At 46.4% G+C, this 16,306-nt stretch overlaps 1 protein-coding gene across 2 annotated transcripts; it reads left to right on the forward strand.

Annotated features, from left to right (window-relative positions):
* The first annotated feature begins 8,917 nt into the window (after nucleotides 1–8,917).
* LOC117011239 lies at nucleotides 8,918–15,610 on the forward strand. 2 transcript variants are annotated; one of them, XM_033086582.1, is made up of 7 exons: nucleotides 8,918–9,181; nucleotides 9,849–10,143; nucleotides 10,333–10,425; nucleotides 11,248–11,435; nucleotides 12,457–12,577; nucleotides 13,214–14,320; nucleotides 14,588–15,610. In XM_033086582.1, exons 2-6 carry the CDS (start codon nucleotides 9,915–9,917, stop codon nucleotides 13,270–13,272), a joined length of 690 nt encoding a protein of 229 aa, XP_032942473.1. In that variant the 5' UTR covers nucleotides 8,918–9,181; nucleotides 9,849–9,914; the 3' UTR covers nucleotides 13,273–14,320; nucleotides 14,588–15,610. The 2 variants fall into 2 exon arrangements, with proteins under 2 accessions (XP_032942473.1, XP_032942472.1); XM_033086581.1 differs by having other exon boundaries at nucleotides 14,684–15,609.
* The last annotated feature ends 696 nt before the right edge of the window (nucleotides 15,611–16,306 follow it).

Raw genomic sequence — 16,306 nt, forward strand, 5'->3', positions numbered from 1 at the left:
GCTCTGTTTCTACAACCAGCTCTACTAAGCACCTATCATAAAGTTTAATAGCATTGGGATTCTAAGTCACACTGACTAAATTCATTGGGCTAATTCGGCTGATTCAACAGAACTGCAAATTGCTCTGAATTAGATATTCTACCAAGGCTACTAGCAAGAAGCAGCATTGTCTCTGCAAAACTGGGCTTTTAGTTCCTGAGAAGCTCTGAAATGGAAAATCAGGAAATAGCTAGAGATGCATTTGCTATTGCTGCTGCTATGGAAATGGATTTTCTTTCAGCCTACCCAGGTGGCCCTCTACTGCCACAGGTCAGGTTCACAGCTTGCTGCACAATTCTTAACCACCAGCAACATCAAATGTTTCTTTCTCACTCACATCAGATTTGGCACCTCTGAATACCTGGCTCAGGTGACCTGGAGTGGGCCAGGGAAAATGAAGCAGGTTCTTTGAGACAACTGCCTGGGCTGGTGAAACCCACAGAACAAGTCACCCTAAAGAGAGAGCACTTTCCCTTTCACAACATCCCTCCAGGAGACACAGATCTTTCACACAGCCAGAAAGAGAACAGGACAATATTCTTTCTTGTGCCTACACTTCAGCCTGTTTTGCCAATAAATAAACTTGATGAAGAAAGTGCAAAACATTCTTTAACTCTCAGTGCCTGTGTCCAACAGATCAATAAGCTTTTTTCCTCTTCTTTTTCATATGCATTTTTTTTCAAAATAAGTCATATGCACTAATTCCCATTAAGCTGCTGAAAACACTTGCACAGAAAAACTTCCCCAAAGTCCCCCTGAGCTACGGCAATTCTGTTGTGAAACAGCTCAGGAGCAGCTCCAGGGTTCAGGAGCAGACACTCACTGCTTTGCAATTTGCACTTCATTGCAAACGGAATCACTATTTTAGTACTCAGTAAAGGGTCAAGTTAGACAGTCAAATCCTTTCATGACACAATTTAGACTAAAAGCAGCACAAACTCCTCTGGTGGGCCAAATCCTGTTGTTCAAAGCATCCAAGAGTAACTCCAAGAGTGCCCCAAGCACCTAGAGCCTGTACCTCAACTGAGCACTCAGATGGGACCAAAGCAAAGGAAACCAAACCAGAAAAATTACTCTAAGCATTGCACAGCACTAGGAGAGAAGGCACTGTTGGCATAAGAGCTGAAATAATTCCTAAGAAATGTCTCCATATATTTGCACATCGATTGGATGCTCTGTATGTGCGTCTCTACCTCTGCTTTTATTCCTACTTTGGAAGCTGTCAAACTAGCAGGATTTGCCCGCCAGCAGGAGCTGCTCCAGGCTGGGAACATGAGTGACGGTGCTGATTTCCAGAGGCTTCTGTGTCCCAGGGGAAGCCAAGGCAGGAGCGGGTTAAAAGGTGTTGGCGCTGCTGCTGCTCTGTGCCAGAGAGCCCCGGCTGGGCAGGGCACGGCGCCCACAGCGCTGCGGGCTCTTTGTGCTGCCACAGCTGGGCACACCTGGGAACAGGTTATGGCCACTGTGGGAAAACAGAAGGGTTTGCACTGCTCTGCAAACACCCAGGCCATCTGCGACACAGAGCTTTGGGAACCAAAAAGGTATATCAGATGGAAACAGCTGTAAAAGATTTAATTTCCACCTTTCTTTATTCTTCAGTAGAAATGACCAAAATGAAAGGCACAAAGAAGAACTCATTCCCCACTGCCAGCTCAGTGTGAGAAAAGAGGTATTACTTTATTTCAGTGCTGGCTGCATGGGAAATCACTTCCCTAATGCGTGCACACCCACACGTTTGCATCCATCCAATTAAAACATATTCATTACTTTGCTGAAACTCACAGATCAAACAGTCCCACAAAGTATTAGACATATTTAAATCACTTCCTCAAAATTATGGACATTGAGAGTAGGAGTCTCTTGAGAGTCTCAGGTGTTCATTTCGTGAACATCCCATTCCTCAAATTCTCCTCCTGTGGTCAAGAGGTCTAAACTGTCTTGTGTCAAAGGACAGACATTACGGAAATAAGATTCTCCACCTACTTTTGATTTGGTTTGGTCTTTGGGGTTTTTCAGTGTTTGTTTGTTACTTTAATTTTGTTTGGGGTTGGGGAGGTTTGTGGAGGTTTTTTTTTTTTTAGTTAGTTAGTTTGGTGTGGTTTGGTTTGTCTGCTTATGATTTTAGCCTGAGACCTACAGTATATAGAAAGGTAAAATCCCTGGCAGGTGCACACCTGGAAAGCAGCTGGATGCATGAGGAGACAGACTTTCATTCCTAGCTCTAACAAGTAAGCCCTGCTTCATTTTTTAATTTCTTCACTAGAGTCTTTTGCAAATATTTGCATTTTCTTTTGCCTAAATACTGACAACCGATACTGACAACCGATGACTGAATTATTTTGGTTCTCTTTGGCTTTGTCTTAGGTCAAGAAAGTTTTCAAGTTGCTCTGATAAGAAGACATTCTTTACTGAAGGACACAGTGAATACATGAATGAGATGAGGTTTGGAGTCTATGAAATGTCCAGGCCCCAGTACTTCCCTTGAGCTGCAAGATGTAGATGGTCAAGCTGATATTCCTGGACAAGAAGAGGGAGATGTATCTTCCACTGCTTGGCAAGTTAGTTTTCCCAGCAAGCAGAAAGATGCAGAAGGGCACCTAAACTCCAGGAGGCCTGCAGAATTCGTCTGCCTCTCTCAGTTTGTGCAGCAGTGATAAACACACAGGCTCACAGCCACACACCTGGATGAGGAATAGTCCATACCACTTCAAGTCCAAGAGCAGTATGCCACAGTCACTTCTGAGCTACCTTAGGCAATGACCAAACTACCTGTGACACCAGCCAGAATGAGCTGTGATTAATACTGAACAGTCCCCTGAACTATCCCAGTTTAGTTCCTTTGCCACAGCCCTCACCACAATATTCCACTATGACCTTTAGTCCTCCTGGAGCTACTCAGGCAACAAATGCCACTTCCCCCTGGCAGAGTCACAGGCAGCCTGAGTGCACACAGATGATGAGAATTTCTTCCACTTGAGCTACCTGGGCTCTTCAATGTCCCTGACACACTTCCACCAGCTCAGCTCACTTGAGGGAGGATAAGGATCCTGGCAGACCTGAGCAGCATGTCCAGCAGACCAAGGCATCACAGCTTCATCTTTAACAAAACTTGTGCAGTCATCACACAAAACAACTCATGGAGATATTCAGCTGAGACTGGGGAATGTACAGAGACATTTTAGTCAGGGGGAAGCAGCTCTAGAACAGCCTGAAGTTGTGTTTGCTAACAAAACAAACCCAAGTGAGGAAGCAGAGAAAGAGGCAGAAGTTGCTTGAAAGAACCATTTCACATCAAGTTTATTCCAAAACTGTGGTGCATTTGCAGGGCAGTTACCATGACTTTTTGCTTTCCAGTTTTATTTTTTGTATAACAGACTATACGTTCTCTCTTCTTACACTCTAAAATCCAGAGACTAAGGTGGCCCCCCTAAGTGTTAGTTTCAGGTGTTTTGAATTCACTAGACTGAAAAGTATGGATACACCGAGATGAGCGATTGGAGAGATGGAGAACATTCTGAGCTGTGATCAGAAGCCAATTTTATTGAGTGTACAAGGCTTTTATTTAGGGTTTTATTGTATGGCCCTTATATAGGGTTCTAATTTTGGTGACAATTTGCCATTGGTTACACATTCTTCATGACATCACATTGCCTGGTAACATTATCATAGCAAAAATTTCAAACATGTTTCTTGGTCACTTCTTGCACAGGGAGCATTTATCCTGTGTCTGTCTCTCCCATGGTTTCTGCTCAATAAGGCCTAAGACACCAGGCCCCTTTGGCAGTTCCATTGTATTCTCTGTTTTATTCACCATACTCTGTGCCTGGTGTTGCAGGAAGATTGCCTTTGTCTGATGGGATTCTATTTCCTATGCAAATATTTTTAGTTATGTCTGAGTCTTCCCATACTAGGTTAAGACCACATCTGTGAGAAGCAAAAAAATGATGAAGACTCTTTCTCATTTCCTTGTTGCCAAGGAATCTAAAAATTCTGCTAAATTCAACGACTTTATGACTTGCTTTCCAGGCCAAGAATTCTCATTTTCTCAGCAATGGAAGTCCCAGATACAGACTCCAGGTAAATTGGTCAGAAAAAGACACATTTGTTTCTATGGCTCTTACTATTCAGGGTGCAGTGGTTAGACCAAGTAACCAAATACATTGTCAGGAACACCTTTTGACACAAGTACAGTGTAGAAATAAACAGGACAGGATTCATTTAGGGACCACCAGTTAGCTCCCAGAAGATCAGGAACAGTTTGGGTCCTGCATGCCCACCACATCCACATCACCTTAAGGAATACTGCTGGCACAGGTGTTGGAGGAAAAACTGTCTGAGCATGGGAGATGAAAAGGTCAAGGCAGTGACACAGCTGTGGGCAAATCAGAAAGGGAAAATTGGGTCTGCCTACACTGCAAGGAGATCTTACCGGCTAGCAGTAGGGCACACAGGAGAGTTTCAGCTGAAGCACACACATACACCTTAATGTGTTGCAGATATACTTAAAAGATGAGTAATTTCTGACAGCTTCTCAAAAAATAAGTGAGTATAGACTGGTTTCATGTTGCCCCCTGTTGCACGTAATACCAGGAAACTAGTTAAAAAAAATATATTCACATAAAGCATATTTCATTTTCAGGACTGTCTGTTCTTTCACTTGGAACTGGTAAATATTCACCACTAGGGAGAACACTAGAATTGCATTTTCAAAGGGGTAACAATTGTGATTCAAAAGTTACAATGCCATGTACAGAAATGTGCTAGTTTTGCATAGAAGTCACAAGAGAAAGGCGCACACACACACACACACACAGGGGGTTTTCTCTGTGAGAATGTCTCCTGCAAGTTGCTGGTGAGAGGAACACTGGATTTGTCTTTACAAACAAACTGTGGGTCTGCTGGTAGATAAGGCTAGCACTGAGAGATAGAAGAAACAATGGGATTTATTACACTGACTGATGAATGGAAAAAGACATTTGCCTTTACAAACAAACTATAGAAATGAAACTGGGTATTGGAAGATGAAAGAAACAATGAGGGGGGGGGGGGTAAACTATGGATTCTGTAAGAATTAAAAATTAAAAGGGAGAGTTATACATTAGAGGGAAATCTTAGGTATCAAGCGTTCCGGGAAGTCTGTGCCTCTCAAGTACCTCAGCCAATGGGAAAGAGAGAGGGAAATGTGGCCAGGAAAATAGGATAAAAAGGAGGCTTCATCCTCCAAAAATCTGAGAGACCCCAGGGGAATGCCCCATGGCCTCTCCCTTTATTCGAATAAAGCAAAAGGGACTCCTCTGTCTCCTTTTTGGACATAAACCTCTAGTGTTTGTGGATTAATTTTCCTGACACTGGGACTAATCAGAAAGCTGATTTTATCATTAACAGCTGAGGAAACCAATTTAAAAGTTACTTCACCTCCATGAACTACATTGGTTAAAGTAAAAATTCTCATTTAAATTCTGGATTTTAATCAAGTAACACTTGGCCTGGCTCTGGCCCGGCCTGGCCCTCGTTATGCGGCCTGGCTGGGCAGGGCCATGGGCTCGGGAGCCCCGGGCCCGCTTTTGATAACCAGGGGCCCTCATGGCCAGGGGCAAAAGAAAGACTGAAAACCCCTTGCTATCGGCTTGGAGCAGCCCTGGGGAGATGAAGCCTCCCCCGGCACAGCCTGAGATCCTGGCATGGCTCCAGCATGTCCTAGCCCAGTTCCTGCTCTTATTGTGTGAAATTTTAACCCTTCCAGTACTCCAATAAGACTGACGGACCTCCTATCCTCCTCCTTTGAGTAAGAAGTAATGGAACAAAAAAAAAATACACTAAAGTCAGTAAACTAAGAGCCCAGTTTCCAGATGGGAAAAGACTGAGGAAACGCTGTGAAAGTTAGCTGAAAAAAACCTTTTTATAAGCTGTAGAGTAGACTGGACTGCACTAAAAATTCCTATAAATTGTAGAGAAAACACATGGAGAGGGTTGAAGTGTTTGAGAAAAGGATCCTTTGCCCGGAGGCAATGAGGGTCTCTGTTTTGGAAAACAGAAAAACAAACACATGAGAAAAAAAGATGAAGAGAACTTTTACCTTTGAACAACTTGCCCTTAAAAGCAATACCCCATAAGTTTGACATGGCCCACAAAACACAGTTCTGGGAAGGCTGTGAAGATGGAAAAAGTTTCACGGTTTTACAAATTTTCCCAGGCGGATGCAAATCATGAAGGTAAAAACACAAAAAAACTTTATTCGTTTCTTAGAAAAAATCCCTATAGTCAAAACAAGAAGATACTTCTCTCTCTGAAGTGAACTGAAATTATTATTTAAGTGAAAAACTAACTGAAGTGCCTCTGTATGCTGTTGTTAAAAAATGTGAAAAGTGGGGGGAAGAAAAAGTGATCTGAAAAATCTTATTCCGAATTTTTATTTTTTCTCTGTGTTAATAATAAATCTCTTCTTTATATCCTTTTAAGTTTTAGTTCTGCCTTGTTTTTACTCCTCAATCCTATCCTAAAGAAAAACTAAGGGTATTAAAATTGGCAACTCTAAACAAAACCAAGGAAAAAAGAAGGACATGGAACTATAGTACTTCAAGTGATGAGGCCTGTACATTGAGTTGTGTTCTTTACAAATTCTTTTTAAAGGGGAAAGAAGTAATTTTTAGAAAAAAATCTTAATCTAAAACCATACACCACAAAAAATTTAAGGATTTTCTTTCCTAAAAATTAACAACCTTTTCTGGTGTCAATTCTAAACCAACTGTTTGCCCAAACACTGAAATGTAATATCCATTATTTACCTTGTGCTGTTTGTAACTGACATTAAATTTTACCAGTACCATAGAAAGCTGGGGAAGAGTTATGCTGCCAGACACAAGACACGCACATTTCTTTTTAAGTTTCAGTGTCTTTAAAACACAGCTAAGGGTAACTTCTCATTCTTAGCCACACAGTACTGTGGAAAAGTCAATGTAAACATAACTATACCACAGGTGTGACTAAACATTCCAGTGGACATCCACTTTTCAACCACCTGCTTCCTCATCTTCAGTAGGCCACAGTGTGTCTCATGACTCACAGAGATTACAAAGGAGGCCTTAAAAAAGCAGCACATAGACGGACATAAGGGCCATGAAACATGAAGAAAGATGTCTCTTTTTTTCTGAACTCCTGTCTTCTCCTTTTGGCCTATTCATTAGAAATTTCATTGTGATTCAGTTGCTGGGATAATTTTTGTGTGGTTTGTTATACTGTGTTTAAACAAAGACAAACACCATCCCTCTGAGGAGGAGCATTCCTAATTCAGGTTGTGTTTTAAACTATTTAAGATGAAATGGGAAGAGATTTTCTATATAGTGGGTTTCAATTTTTCTGAGAAAGCAGCACACAGAGGAAAAGATGACAGGGCATCTTGAGAACACTCACTCCAATAGAGTGCTCCAGAATGTGATGAGACCAACAATCCTTGTGTCAGCGTGTCACCCACAGGGCAGCGACTGAAGGGACAGGGCTGGGCTCCTCACAAAGCACCTGGAAGGAGGGCAGGAGAAGGCAGTGTCAGCTGGAACCCAAGACAAGCTGGATGTAAGGAAAATATCTACTGTGTGTGTGGGATGAGCTTCTGCCATACCACCAAATACACTCACATGAGTCCTGATAGTTAAACACATAAAGACATAAAAAAAGGGCAGGAATTAAGAGATGGAAGAAATAGGTCTATTATGTCCTGCTCTGAAAACTGTTTCCAGCTCCAGGGGCATTTTAAAGTAAAAAGAACAAGTGACACTAAGCAGAGCATTGCAAGATCACCTTTGCTGGTTTACATTGAAAAGACTTGGCTGCAGGAAGGATTTAACATTGTAACTCTCCCCTGATTGTGGGGAAAAAAAAAAAAGAAAAAAAAAGAGAATAAATTATTACTAAGCAAAGAAAAATGCCAAACCTCTTGGTGAAGACAGCACTGTGAATTCACTATCACTGTAAGTGATTAACCCCTCAGGTAAAGCAACTTCCTTCCAGGCAGCCGGACTTTAGCACTGATGGAAATGCTGACAAAATTGCTGCCCCTTCCAGCCGCTGCTTCTATCTCCAAAGAGTGACAAATGTGCCAAATCTGCTGCAGACAGGCAGGGACAGTGAGAAAGAACCAGCCAGTTGGCTGGAAAAGGGGCAAAAAAAATGTATTCAATTCTCTCTTTTCATTTCCCCTTCTCCCATTTGGCCTTGTCTGCTTTGAAGTGGGAACTCTGCCACCCGACCAAAATACTAAAGCTAACCAATCTAACATAATTTCCTCCCTTCAGCTGTGCAAAACACGGAGTGATTTTGCTTTCACTGGACAAAGAAGAAGAGTTTCCCGTGGGATTCCTCAACTGAGACCCCTTTCTGAAAGTTCCTGCGCTTGCCTCGATGGTTTGTGGTTCTGCTGCAGAGCCGAGGCAGAGGATAAGCGCGGGCAGCGGGACAAAGGAAGGGTTTGCAGCTCGCCCTGCGCTGCCTCACGGTGCCCGCCCAGCCCCGGAGCCGCCCCGCCCGCGCTGGGCCCGCAGCCCCGGCTCTGCCGCGCACGTCCCCGCCAACCGCGGCCCGCCGCGGGGCCGCGAGCGGGGCTGAGCGCAGCGACCCCCTCAGGCCACGCGCCGCCGGTGCAGCCCCGGGCGTTGTGTGGCCACAGTTGGTGATGAGCGCGATGGCCGAGCTGCCGCTGCCCGCCGGGCTCAGCGCCAGCACCTTCCCCGCCAAGCTGTGGCGCCTGCTGAACAGCCCCCGCGTCCGCTCCGTGCGCTGGGACAGCCGCGGCCAGGGCCTGCTCATCGACCGCTCCCTGTTGGAGCGGGAGCTGCTCAGCCAGGGCGGTGCCCTCGCAGCGGGCGGCGAAGGGGCGGGGCCACGCACTTCGGCAGCTTCGTGCGCCAGCTCAACCTCTAAGGCTTCCACAAGGTGCCAGGCGAGGCCGGGGGCTGGCTCTGCTTCACGAATCCCAGCTTTCGCCGGGACCGCCCCAACCTCCTCCTCCACATCAAGCGCCTGACCAGAGCCAACAGGCAGCGGCTGGCGGCGGGGCTGGAGGTGCGCAGCCGCCAAACCAGCCGCTTCCAGCAGCTCCGCACGGAGCGGCCGCTGCCCACCTTGTCTGCCGGGCAGCCCCCCAGAGCCGGTGAGACGGGCTGGGAGCTGCGGGAGCGAAGGTGCCGCGGGCTGTGGCCGTGGGCAGTGCCCTGCGGGGCAGGAGCGGGCCCTGGCCGGGCTGGGGCTGCTCAGCGCAGCGGCCCCGGCCGGCACCGGGGCTGTCCCTGGGCAAGGCAGCTGTGCCGGCAGGGCCCGGCAGCTGTGCCGGCTGTGCCGGGGGCTGCAGGACGGTCCCGCCCGCTCGCTCTGCAGCTGGCCCAGCCCCGCGCCGTGGCTGCTGCTGCTCCTTGCCCTGCCCTGGGATGCCTGGGGAGCTCTCGAGGAGTGTGTGTGAGCCGAGGGCTTGGTCGTGGTCAGGCCCAGCGGGAGGGAGCCTCCTGGCCCTCTGGGGCAGAGGGGAACAGACCTGGCAGTTGGGTTTCTGGCAGTTGCCTCCTGCCAAGGAATGGCAGCAGGACAACTTTCCCAGACAGTTGAATGAATAGGGGAGAACTAAGTAGGCAAGAAGTGGATGTTGAATTGCCCCAGGACATGTTTCTTTCCTTGTCCTTCTTCTTTCTCACCCTACTTGGGAGGATGGGAGGTTTTGTCTTCCCTGGCAGAAGTACACTTGCTGCCAAGGGCAACACAGGCAAAGACCAAGAGTGACCCTGACCTCCCTTTGCTTCCTTTCCTCTTCCCTCACTGCTGCACAGCTCCATCATGCCACAACCTCTCTGCTGCTTCCCGTGAGGATTCAGAGCTGCCTCCAGGCCCTTCCAATGGAGGTGCAGGTGCTCAGGAGTCTGAGGTTTCCCCACCACCTGCCAAGAAAGTTTGTGCCCCCCCTGGACTTTCTGGAGCTTCACCAGTGGAACCATCAAGAGAGCTCATCCGCGAATTTAATCTGCGCAAGCTCACCATTCCACTGGTTCGCACTGACCCTGAAGCTGCCTGCAGGGCCTTCGAGAGGGCAGCAGCTGCAAATCTTCAGAGCAGCACACGCCAGATGTAAGTGCTGCCTCACCTGGGTATTCTGAGCTCATTCCAACCCCTCCAGAAGTGCAGGTACTCAAGAGCATGAGGCTTCCCCAGAACCTTCCAAGAAAGTGTTTGTCACCTCTGTACTTTTTGGGGCTTCATCAATGGACCCAGGCACATACAAATTTCAACTCCAGCCTGGGTTTTTCATTCTACCAGTTCCCATGGACCATCAAAGCCCTTTGGTGACAGTTCCAGAGAGCAGCAGCTGCATATCTCCTGAGCAGCACTCACCAGCCTACTGCCCATCAGGTAGGGAAAGAGTTTCTACCCTTGCTTTTCAGTACGATCCTGTAAATTGACTGTTTGAAATATTTTCCTGCAGTGCTCTGTCATGGGGAGATCTCAAGTGTGAATCAGGTAGAAAGTTTCAAGTGGAACTGTGTAAACAAAACCAATCTCGGTCTGCTTTTCCTGTCCTGTCTGCTGTTTGGGAGAGGGTTCTGGGCATTTTCCAGACAGCCTCTCTGTAGGGTGCAAGGGCAAGGCAAAACATCTTTGTTCACAACTTGTCAGTGTTAGGTAAACTCCCATCTTTTTTGGAATGAAGCCAAACTATCACCCTGATATGATATTTCAGAGTTTACAGGTTGTCTCTCTTTCAAATAATGATATTAAATTATTCTGTGTTGGCAGAGCAGCTGTGGCTGCAGAATTCAGCCTCACCCACAAGGTTGCTTTTTAGAATAAATTCACAGTTTAAGTTTAGCATGTGTGTCTGGAGATCTGGGCTCTTCCTGAATGAATCTGCTTTCTGTGGTCTCTTGTGATGAGAAATTGCAAAGCTACCAACTCCAAAAGCTGATGGGGAGATAGAAAAGGCAGTGATTATGTAGTGGTTTTGTCTATGTGTAGATCAATTTTGGAATCCGTCCTTTAACATACATACACATCATTTAGAAGAAAGACTTTTTAAGAGGACGATTCACTCTTCCAATCCTCTGGGAAGTTTGAATATGTTTCTGGAATTGAGACTGCTTTGTGCTGCCTGTGAACTTTGATCCAAGGCAGCATAGAGCTCTGTGTCCCAATCCCACATTCTGGAGCCTGACCAATGTGTTTGACTTCTTGCAGCCACTCCAGGCACTTCAGCCCCCAGTGCTCCAGCTGGCTATGCTGGTTATGCACCATGGACAGCCCCCAGGTGGCTCTGGTATACTCCTGGGGAAGAGGAATTGCCACCGCTGGATCTCGACCTGGTGCTTGAGACACTGGAGGAGATGCTTTCGTCCTCCCCACCTGAAAGGTCTCCCTGTGCTCAGGTAACTCCACTGAACAGGGATGAAAGGGGCTGGACGGAGAGCTTTTGAATGTTGTTACTTGGCTGAGAAGCAAAGGCTTCTTGAATTCAGTTGTGAATGGACAGGGAAGGATTTGCTTGGTAAAGTAAGGTTTCTAAGAGAAGAGGAATGAAAAAGTCTCCCCCGTCAGTGAGGATGAGAGGTGTGAGCCTGTGTTGGCTAAGTTTGGGTGCTCCTTTTCCTGGGAAGAATGCCTCCTGCAGGGGCATTTGTGGTGAGGAAGTGGAAGCTTTGTGCATTCTACCAGGCTTTGTTTGATGGGACCGAAGAGTGTTTGGAGAATGCCAGTGAAGGCAAAGTGTCCCAGTCAGAGAGGGGCATGTGAGAGGTGCCTCTGTTCTAACAGCAGATGTGGGCTCTGCCTCTTTTGTGTGTAAAGGCCAAGGCAAAGCAAGGGCTGGGCTGCAGCTGCCTCTGCTGCTGTGTGAGCCCTGCCGTGCGTGTAGGCATTCCCAGAGCTGTGTTTGGGGATGGGCTGGAGCTGCAGCTTTCTTGTCCTCTCAGTCACCTGGTGCCTGCAGTCCAGTTTCTGTCTGGGAAATCCTCCACTGGGCAAACTGGCCAGTCTTGCTCTCCATGTTCCAGAGCTCAGTCACCTTGCTGTTGGGCATCTGTGTGGGAAGAGATGTGTGTTCCCATGCAGTCCCTGCAAAGCTGCAGCCTGGATGAGACTGTTCAGCCGAGGGCTTTGGAGGGAGGAGCACATCCCTGTGCCAGCAGGGAGGACTCCTTCCTTGACAGCCATTCCATGTGTTCAGTGTTACCCATGGCTGTGTTCAGTGTTACCCCCCCATTCAACAGTCAGCTTTGACAGTTTTTGGACTGTGTTGGAGAAGTCAAATCTTTTGGACTTTTGAAGGCCTATGGGGCCCAGACTTCGTGTTAGGAACAAGAGATTAAGTTTGTGTGCCACTAAGTTGTTGGACCAGATGTTTTGTGTAACTGGTGAGAAGGGTTTATTTCTCTCTGTTTCTCTTTCAAGGGGAATATTAATGTAGCCCCTGAGTCTTCAGGAGGGGAGCCTGTGAACAAGGCTGCAGCAGAGGAAGCTTTGCCTGGCATGCAGAGCTGTGGGAGCAGTTCCCAGGAACGCGAGGAGCTTGGTAAGCACAGAGCCCACCTTGGTTCAGAGAGGTGTGAGGTGGCTGCTCTGAGCCTGCCTCTGACAGGAAGGGAGATCAGAGGAGTTGAGTTCTTGTCTGCAGGGTTGGTGCTTCCTGGTGCCTTTAGTTCAAATCCTGCTCTGACACAACCTCCCTGAGCTCTGGCCTCCACACATCTCCGGAAACTCTGACACTGAGTCCTCTGCTGTGGCAAGAGAGCCAGGAATAAACATGACCTTGTGGCAGTTGTGTCACCAAGCCGGGTATCCCAATTTGGTTTCATAACTCAGCTCACAGCACCCTTCAGCTTCAGCCATTTCAGTGAGGACTGAGATCTCTCAGCACAGAGAAAGAACAAGGCTGGGCTTCTTTCTGGGAGCTGGGATTGTCTGTGTTTCAAGCTCTCGTGGGTGCCATTTGCACTGTGAGTGCTGTGAGTTTACTGGGACACTTCAAAACTTCAGAAGTTTTGAAAACTTGGAAGGATTTCAGCTCTTTAAAGAGCAGGCCTGAAATTCCCAATTGAGAGTCTCCCTTCCAGGCCATCTCTTACAGTCTTTGATAGAAGGACAGTTACTTCCAAAGGGAAAGATGCATGGCGGCCAATATTGACTGAGTGTTCCCTTTGCTTCCCAGATATCCATCTGATCTACCTTGCCCTGCGTGAGAACGAGAGACCGAGGGAGAGCCTGTGACCATCAGGCAGGTGGAATCCCCAGGTTTATAGATATATTTAGAGATTTCTAGAGTTATATTTCTATATCCATGTAGTTACTTTTATAGATTTATAGAGTTATGTTTATATGTGCTTATATTTATATATCTATATAGCTAAGTCTATATATATAGATGTGATAAAATTATATGTACTTTTATAGATTTTCAGATTTTACATTTATGTGTACATGGGCTAATTTTAATACATATTTATATGTTATTATTTTTTTCAATTATTAGTATTAAATTTTAAAATGTGCTAATTATTAATTAGTTACATTTATAAATGTGCATATTTATTTAATTAGAGGTATATGGAAGTTTAGATACACAGATTGAGCTGTGTAGGCCTAGGCTGTATTTTTAAGCTCTTTCCCTCCTCTAATGCCTTTTCCATCTCTTGTTTTTCCCTGTGCCCCCTCTGTCCCCTCTTGCTGTGCTGGTCCGAGCTGGCGGCCGGGCCGGGCAGAGCAGCAATTCCAGCCCCGGGTGTCCCTGGAGCGGTGGGAGCTGCCGCTGGCCCCAGGCACTGTCCCCTGAGGAGCTGCTGAGGGACGGTGAGACTGAGGGGGCTCAGGGGGCTGAGGAGGGGTGACACTGAAGGGACGGTGACCTTGAGGTGCTGCTGGGGCTGAGGGTGTGGGGCAGCAGAGGGCCATGATGGCACTGAGGTGACAGGGAAGTGGCACAGGCTGAGGGGGGTGGCGGGTCTAAGGGGACGAGATGGGTCAGAAGGGACTGAGGGGGTGAGAGGACTGCGGGGCTCTGAAGGAACTGAAGGGGACTCGGGGTTTGCCCAGAGCATGGCGGGGCTGAGGGGATGGAGGAGCCAGCAGGGAGCACAGAGGGGTCCGGGACTGCAGCTCTGCCAGGCCTTGGAACCAATTCCTGAGACTCCATTTTTGCCACAGCTGCACTAAAGACCTTGACAACAGCAGGAGGAGCAACGGGAGCCAGCAGAGAGAAGCCAAAGGCCATACGCAAGAGCAGTGAGCAGGGAGCTGCTGGTGCTCTGCAAGAGCCAGGGTGAGGGCACAGGGCCGGTGGGGCAGGCTGGGGTGAGGGTGCCGTGGGCTGTGGCCGTGGGCAGTGCCCAGCGGGGCAGGAGCGGGCCCTGCTCGGGTTGGGGCTGCTCAGCACAGCTGCCCCGGCCAGCACAGGGGTTGTCCTTGGGCAAGGCAGCTGTGCCGGCAGGGCCCGGGAGCTGTGCCGGCTGTGCCGGGGGCTGCGGGACAGTCCCACTGCAGCTGCGCTCACACACCATGACCCACTCGAACTGCTTTTTCTTTCCAGCCCTCCTGGGGAGGCGCTAAGATTTTCTCCTCCCTGATGGAGTGCAAGTGCTGCCAAGGGAGAGGCCCAGTTCCTGACTCTGCTTTTGCTTCCCAGATGTCCAACTGCTGTCCCTGTTCAGGAGAACTGCTCTGCATGGCAGGTAGAGACAGACGGAGAGGCTTTCATGATGGGGCTGTTGAAATTCGATTTTCTGCTTGGAGTCCTCTTTAAAGATATATGGACTTTCACATAGAGAGGGATAATTATATGGATATTTACAAACGTGTGTTGCTATTTATATAGGAATATTTCCATATGTCTGTTGTATTTATGGATGTGCTGTGTATATATGCGTATATATACATACATGTGTGTATATGTATCTAAGTATAATGTATGTTATTATATCTGACTTTAGTTCTATTTCCTAGGTTTTCAGTTGTGTAGATACCTATTTGTATTGATGCAGTTACAGGTATATGGCTCTTTAAAGAGGTATATTGATATTTGCATAGGTATATATGTTCTATTTTTAATATTTTATATGTATATTGATCTATTTCTATGTGTAACTGCATTTACATATGTGTGGAGATGTATAGCTGTATATTTGTATTGATACAGTTGCATGGATATTTAGATTGGTACAGTGATATTTGTGTATCGATAGGTTTGGTTTATAAACCTACTTACATATAGCATGTAATATGTAATATTTAGTCTATATTTACACCTGTAGATTGTTATAGTTATATATGTATTTTTATATATATGTGCATGCATATATATTTAATTCTATTTAAACATTTATGGAGTAGTACAGTTGTATAACTGTATCTGTTGAGTTAGTGTAGGGCTTTTTAGAGAGGGAATGCATATTTTCATGTTTGTTTATGGGCTGTACGCTTGTATGTAATAAATTAAGTTGTTAAACACCTAATTTATCTTTACGTACAGTGAATTTTTGTAGAGGTTGGCAATAAATTAAGTTTTTGTTAACTGAAGTTGATATTTGTATATTTTTGCATAGCATTGTTGTACTAATGTAATAAATTCCTTTTTTTAACCTAACTGAGATTTGTATAATTCTGTATTGTCAGCGCAACTGTAGCAATTTGTAATAAATAACATTTCTAAACTGAAATAGAGTCTTGCATATTTGTCAATCAGCAGAGTGGCCGTAGCAATCTGCAAGAAATTACATTTGTCAGCTGAGATGGGTGTTGTGTGCTTTGTGCTGTCCAAAGCAATAAGCGGATGTAAAGGTGATGATGCTGGGGGATTTTGACCATGAACATCTCCAACCATGCCCAGCACATGCCCCACGTGCTCTCAGGGTGGGCAAGGAATGTGCAGAGTTGGGATGGCAGCAGGGCCACACGTTCCCTGAGAGCTCCCTGCAAAGCCTGCTGAGAAAACTCTGGGATTCCATTGAGTGTAGAACTCCTGCACTGTGGATTTTCAGATTCTTCAGTTGATGATTGGTTCCTTGTATACAAACATATATATATATATATATGTAGGCAGTACTTAGTGAGCTGGAACATACTTGATTGTGGGAACTGAAATGGATATTTCCATCTTTATCTATAGACTCAGCGGAGTTCTACCACTCTGTAGCCACCTTTGAACTGAAATTGGTCATTGTATATAAGAATCGCAGTTGTAACAATCTGTAATAACTTTCCCTTTGAAAGTGATATTGGCTTTGGGGCACTTCTCGATTCCATGATTAGT

The sequence above is a fragment of the Catharus ustulatus genome (assembly GCF_009819885.2).
Source record: "Catharus ustulatus isolate bCatUst1 chromosome Z unlocalized genomic scaffold, bCatUst1.pri.v2 scaffold_29_arrow_ctg1, whole genome shotgun sequence".
Classification (NCBI taxonomy): Eukaryota; Metazoa; Chordata; class Aves; order Passeriformes; family Turdidae; genus Catharus; species Catharus ustulatus.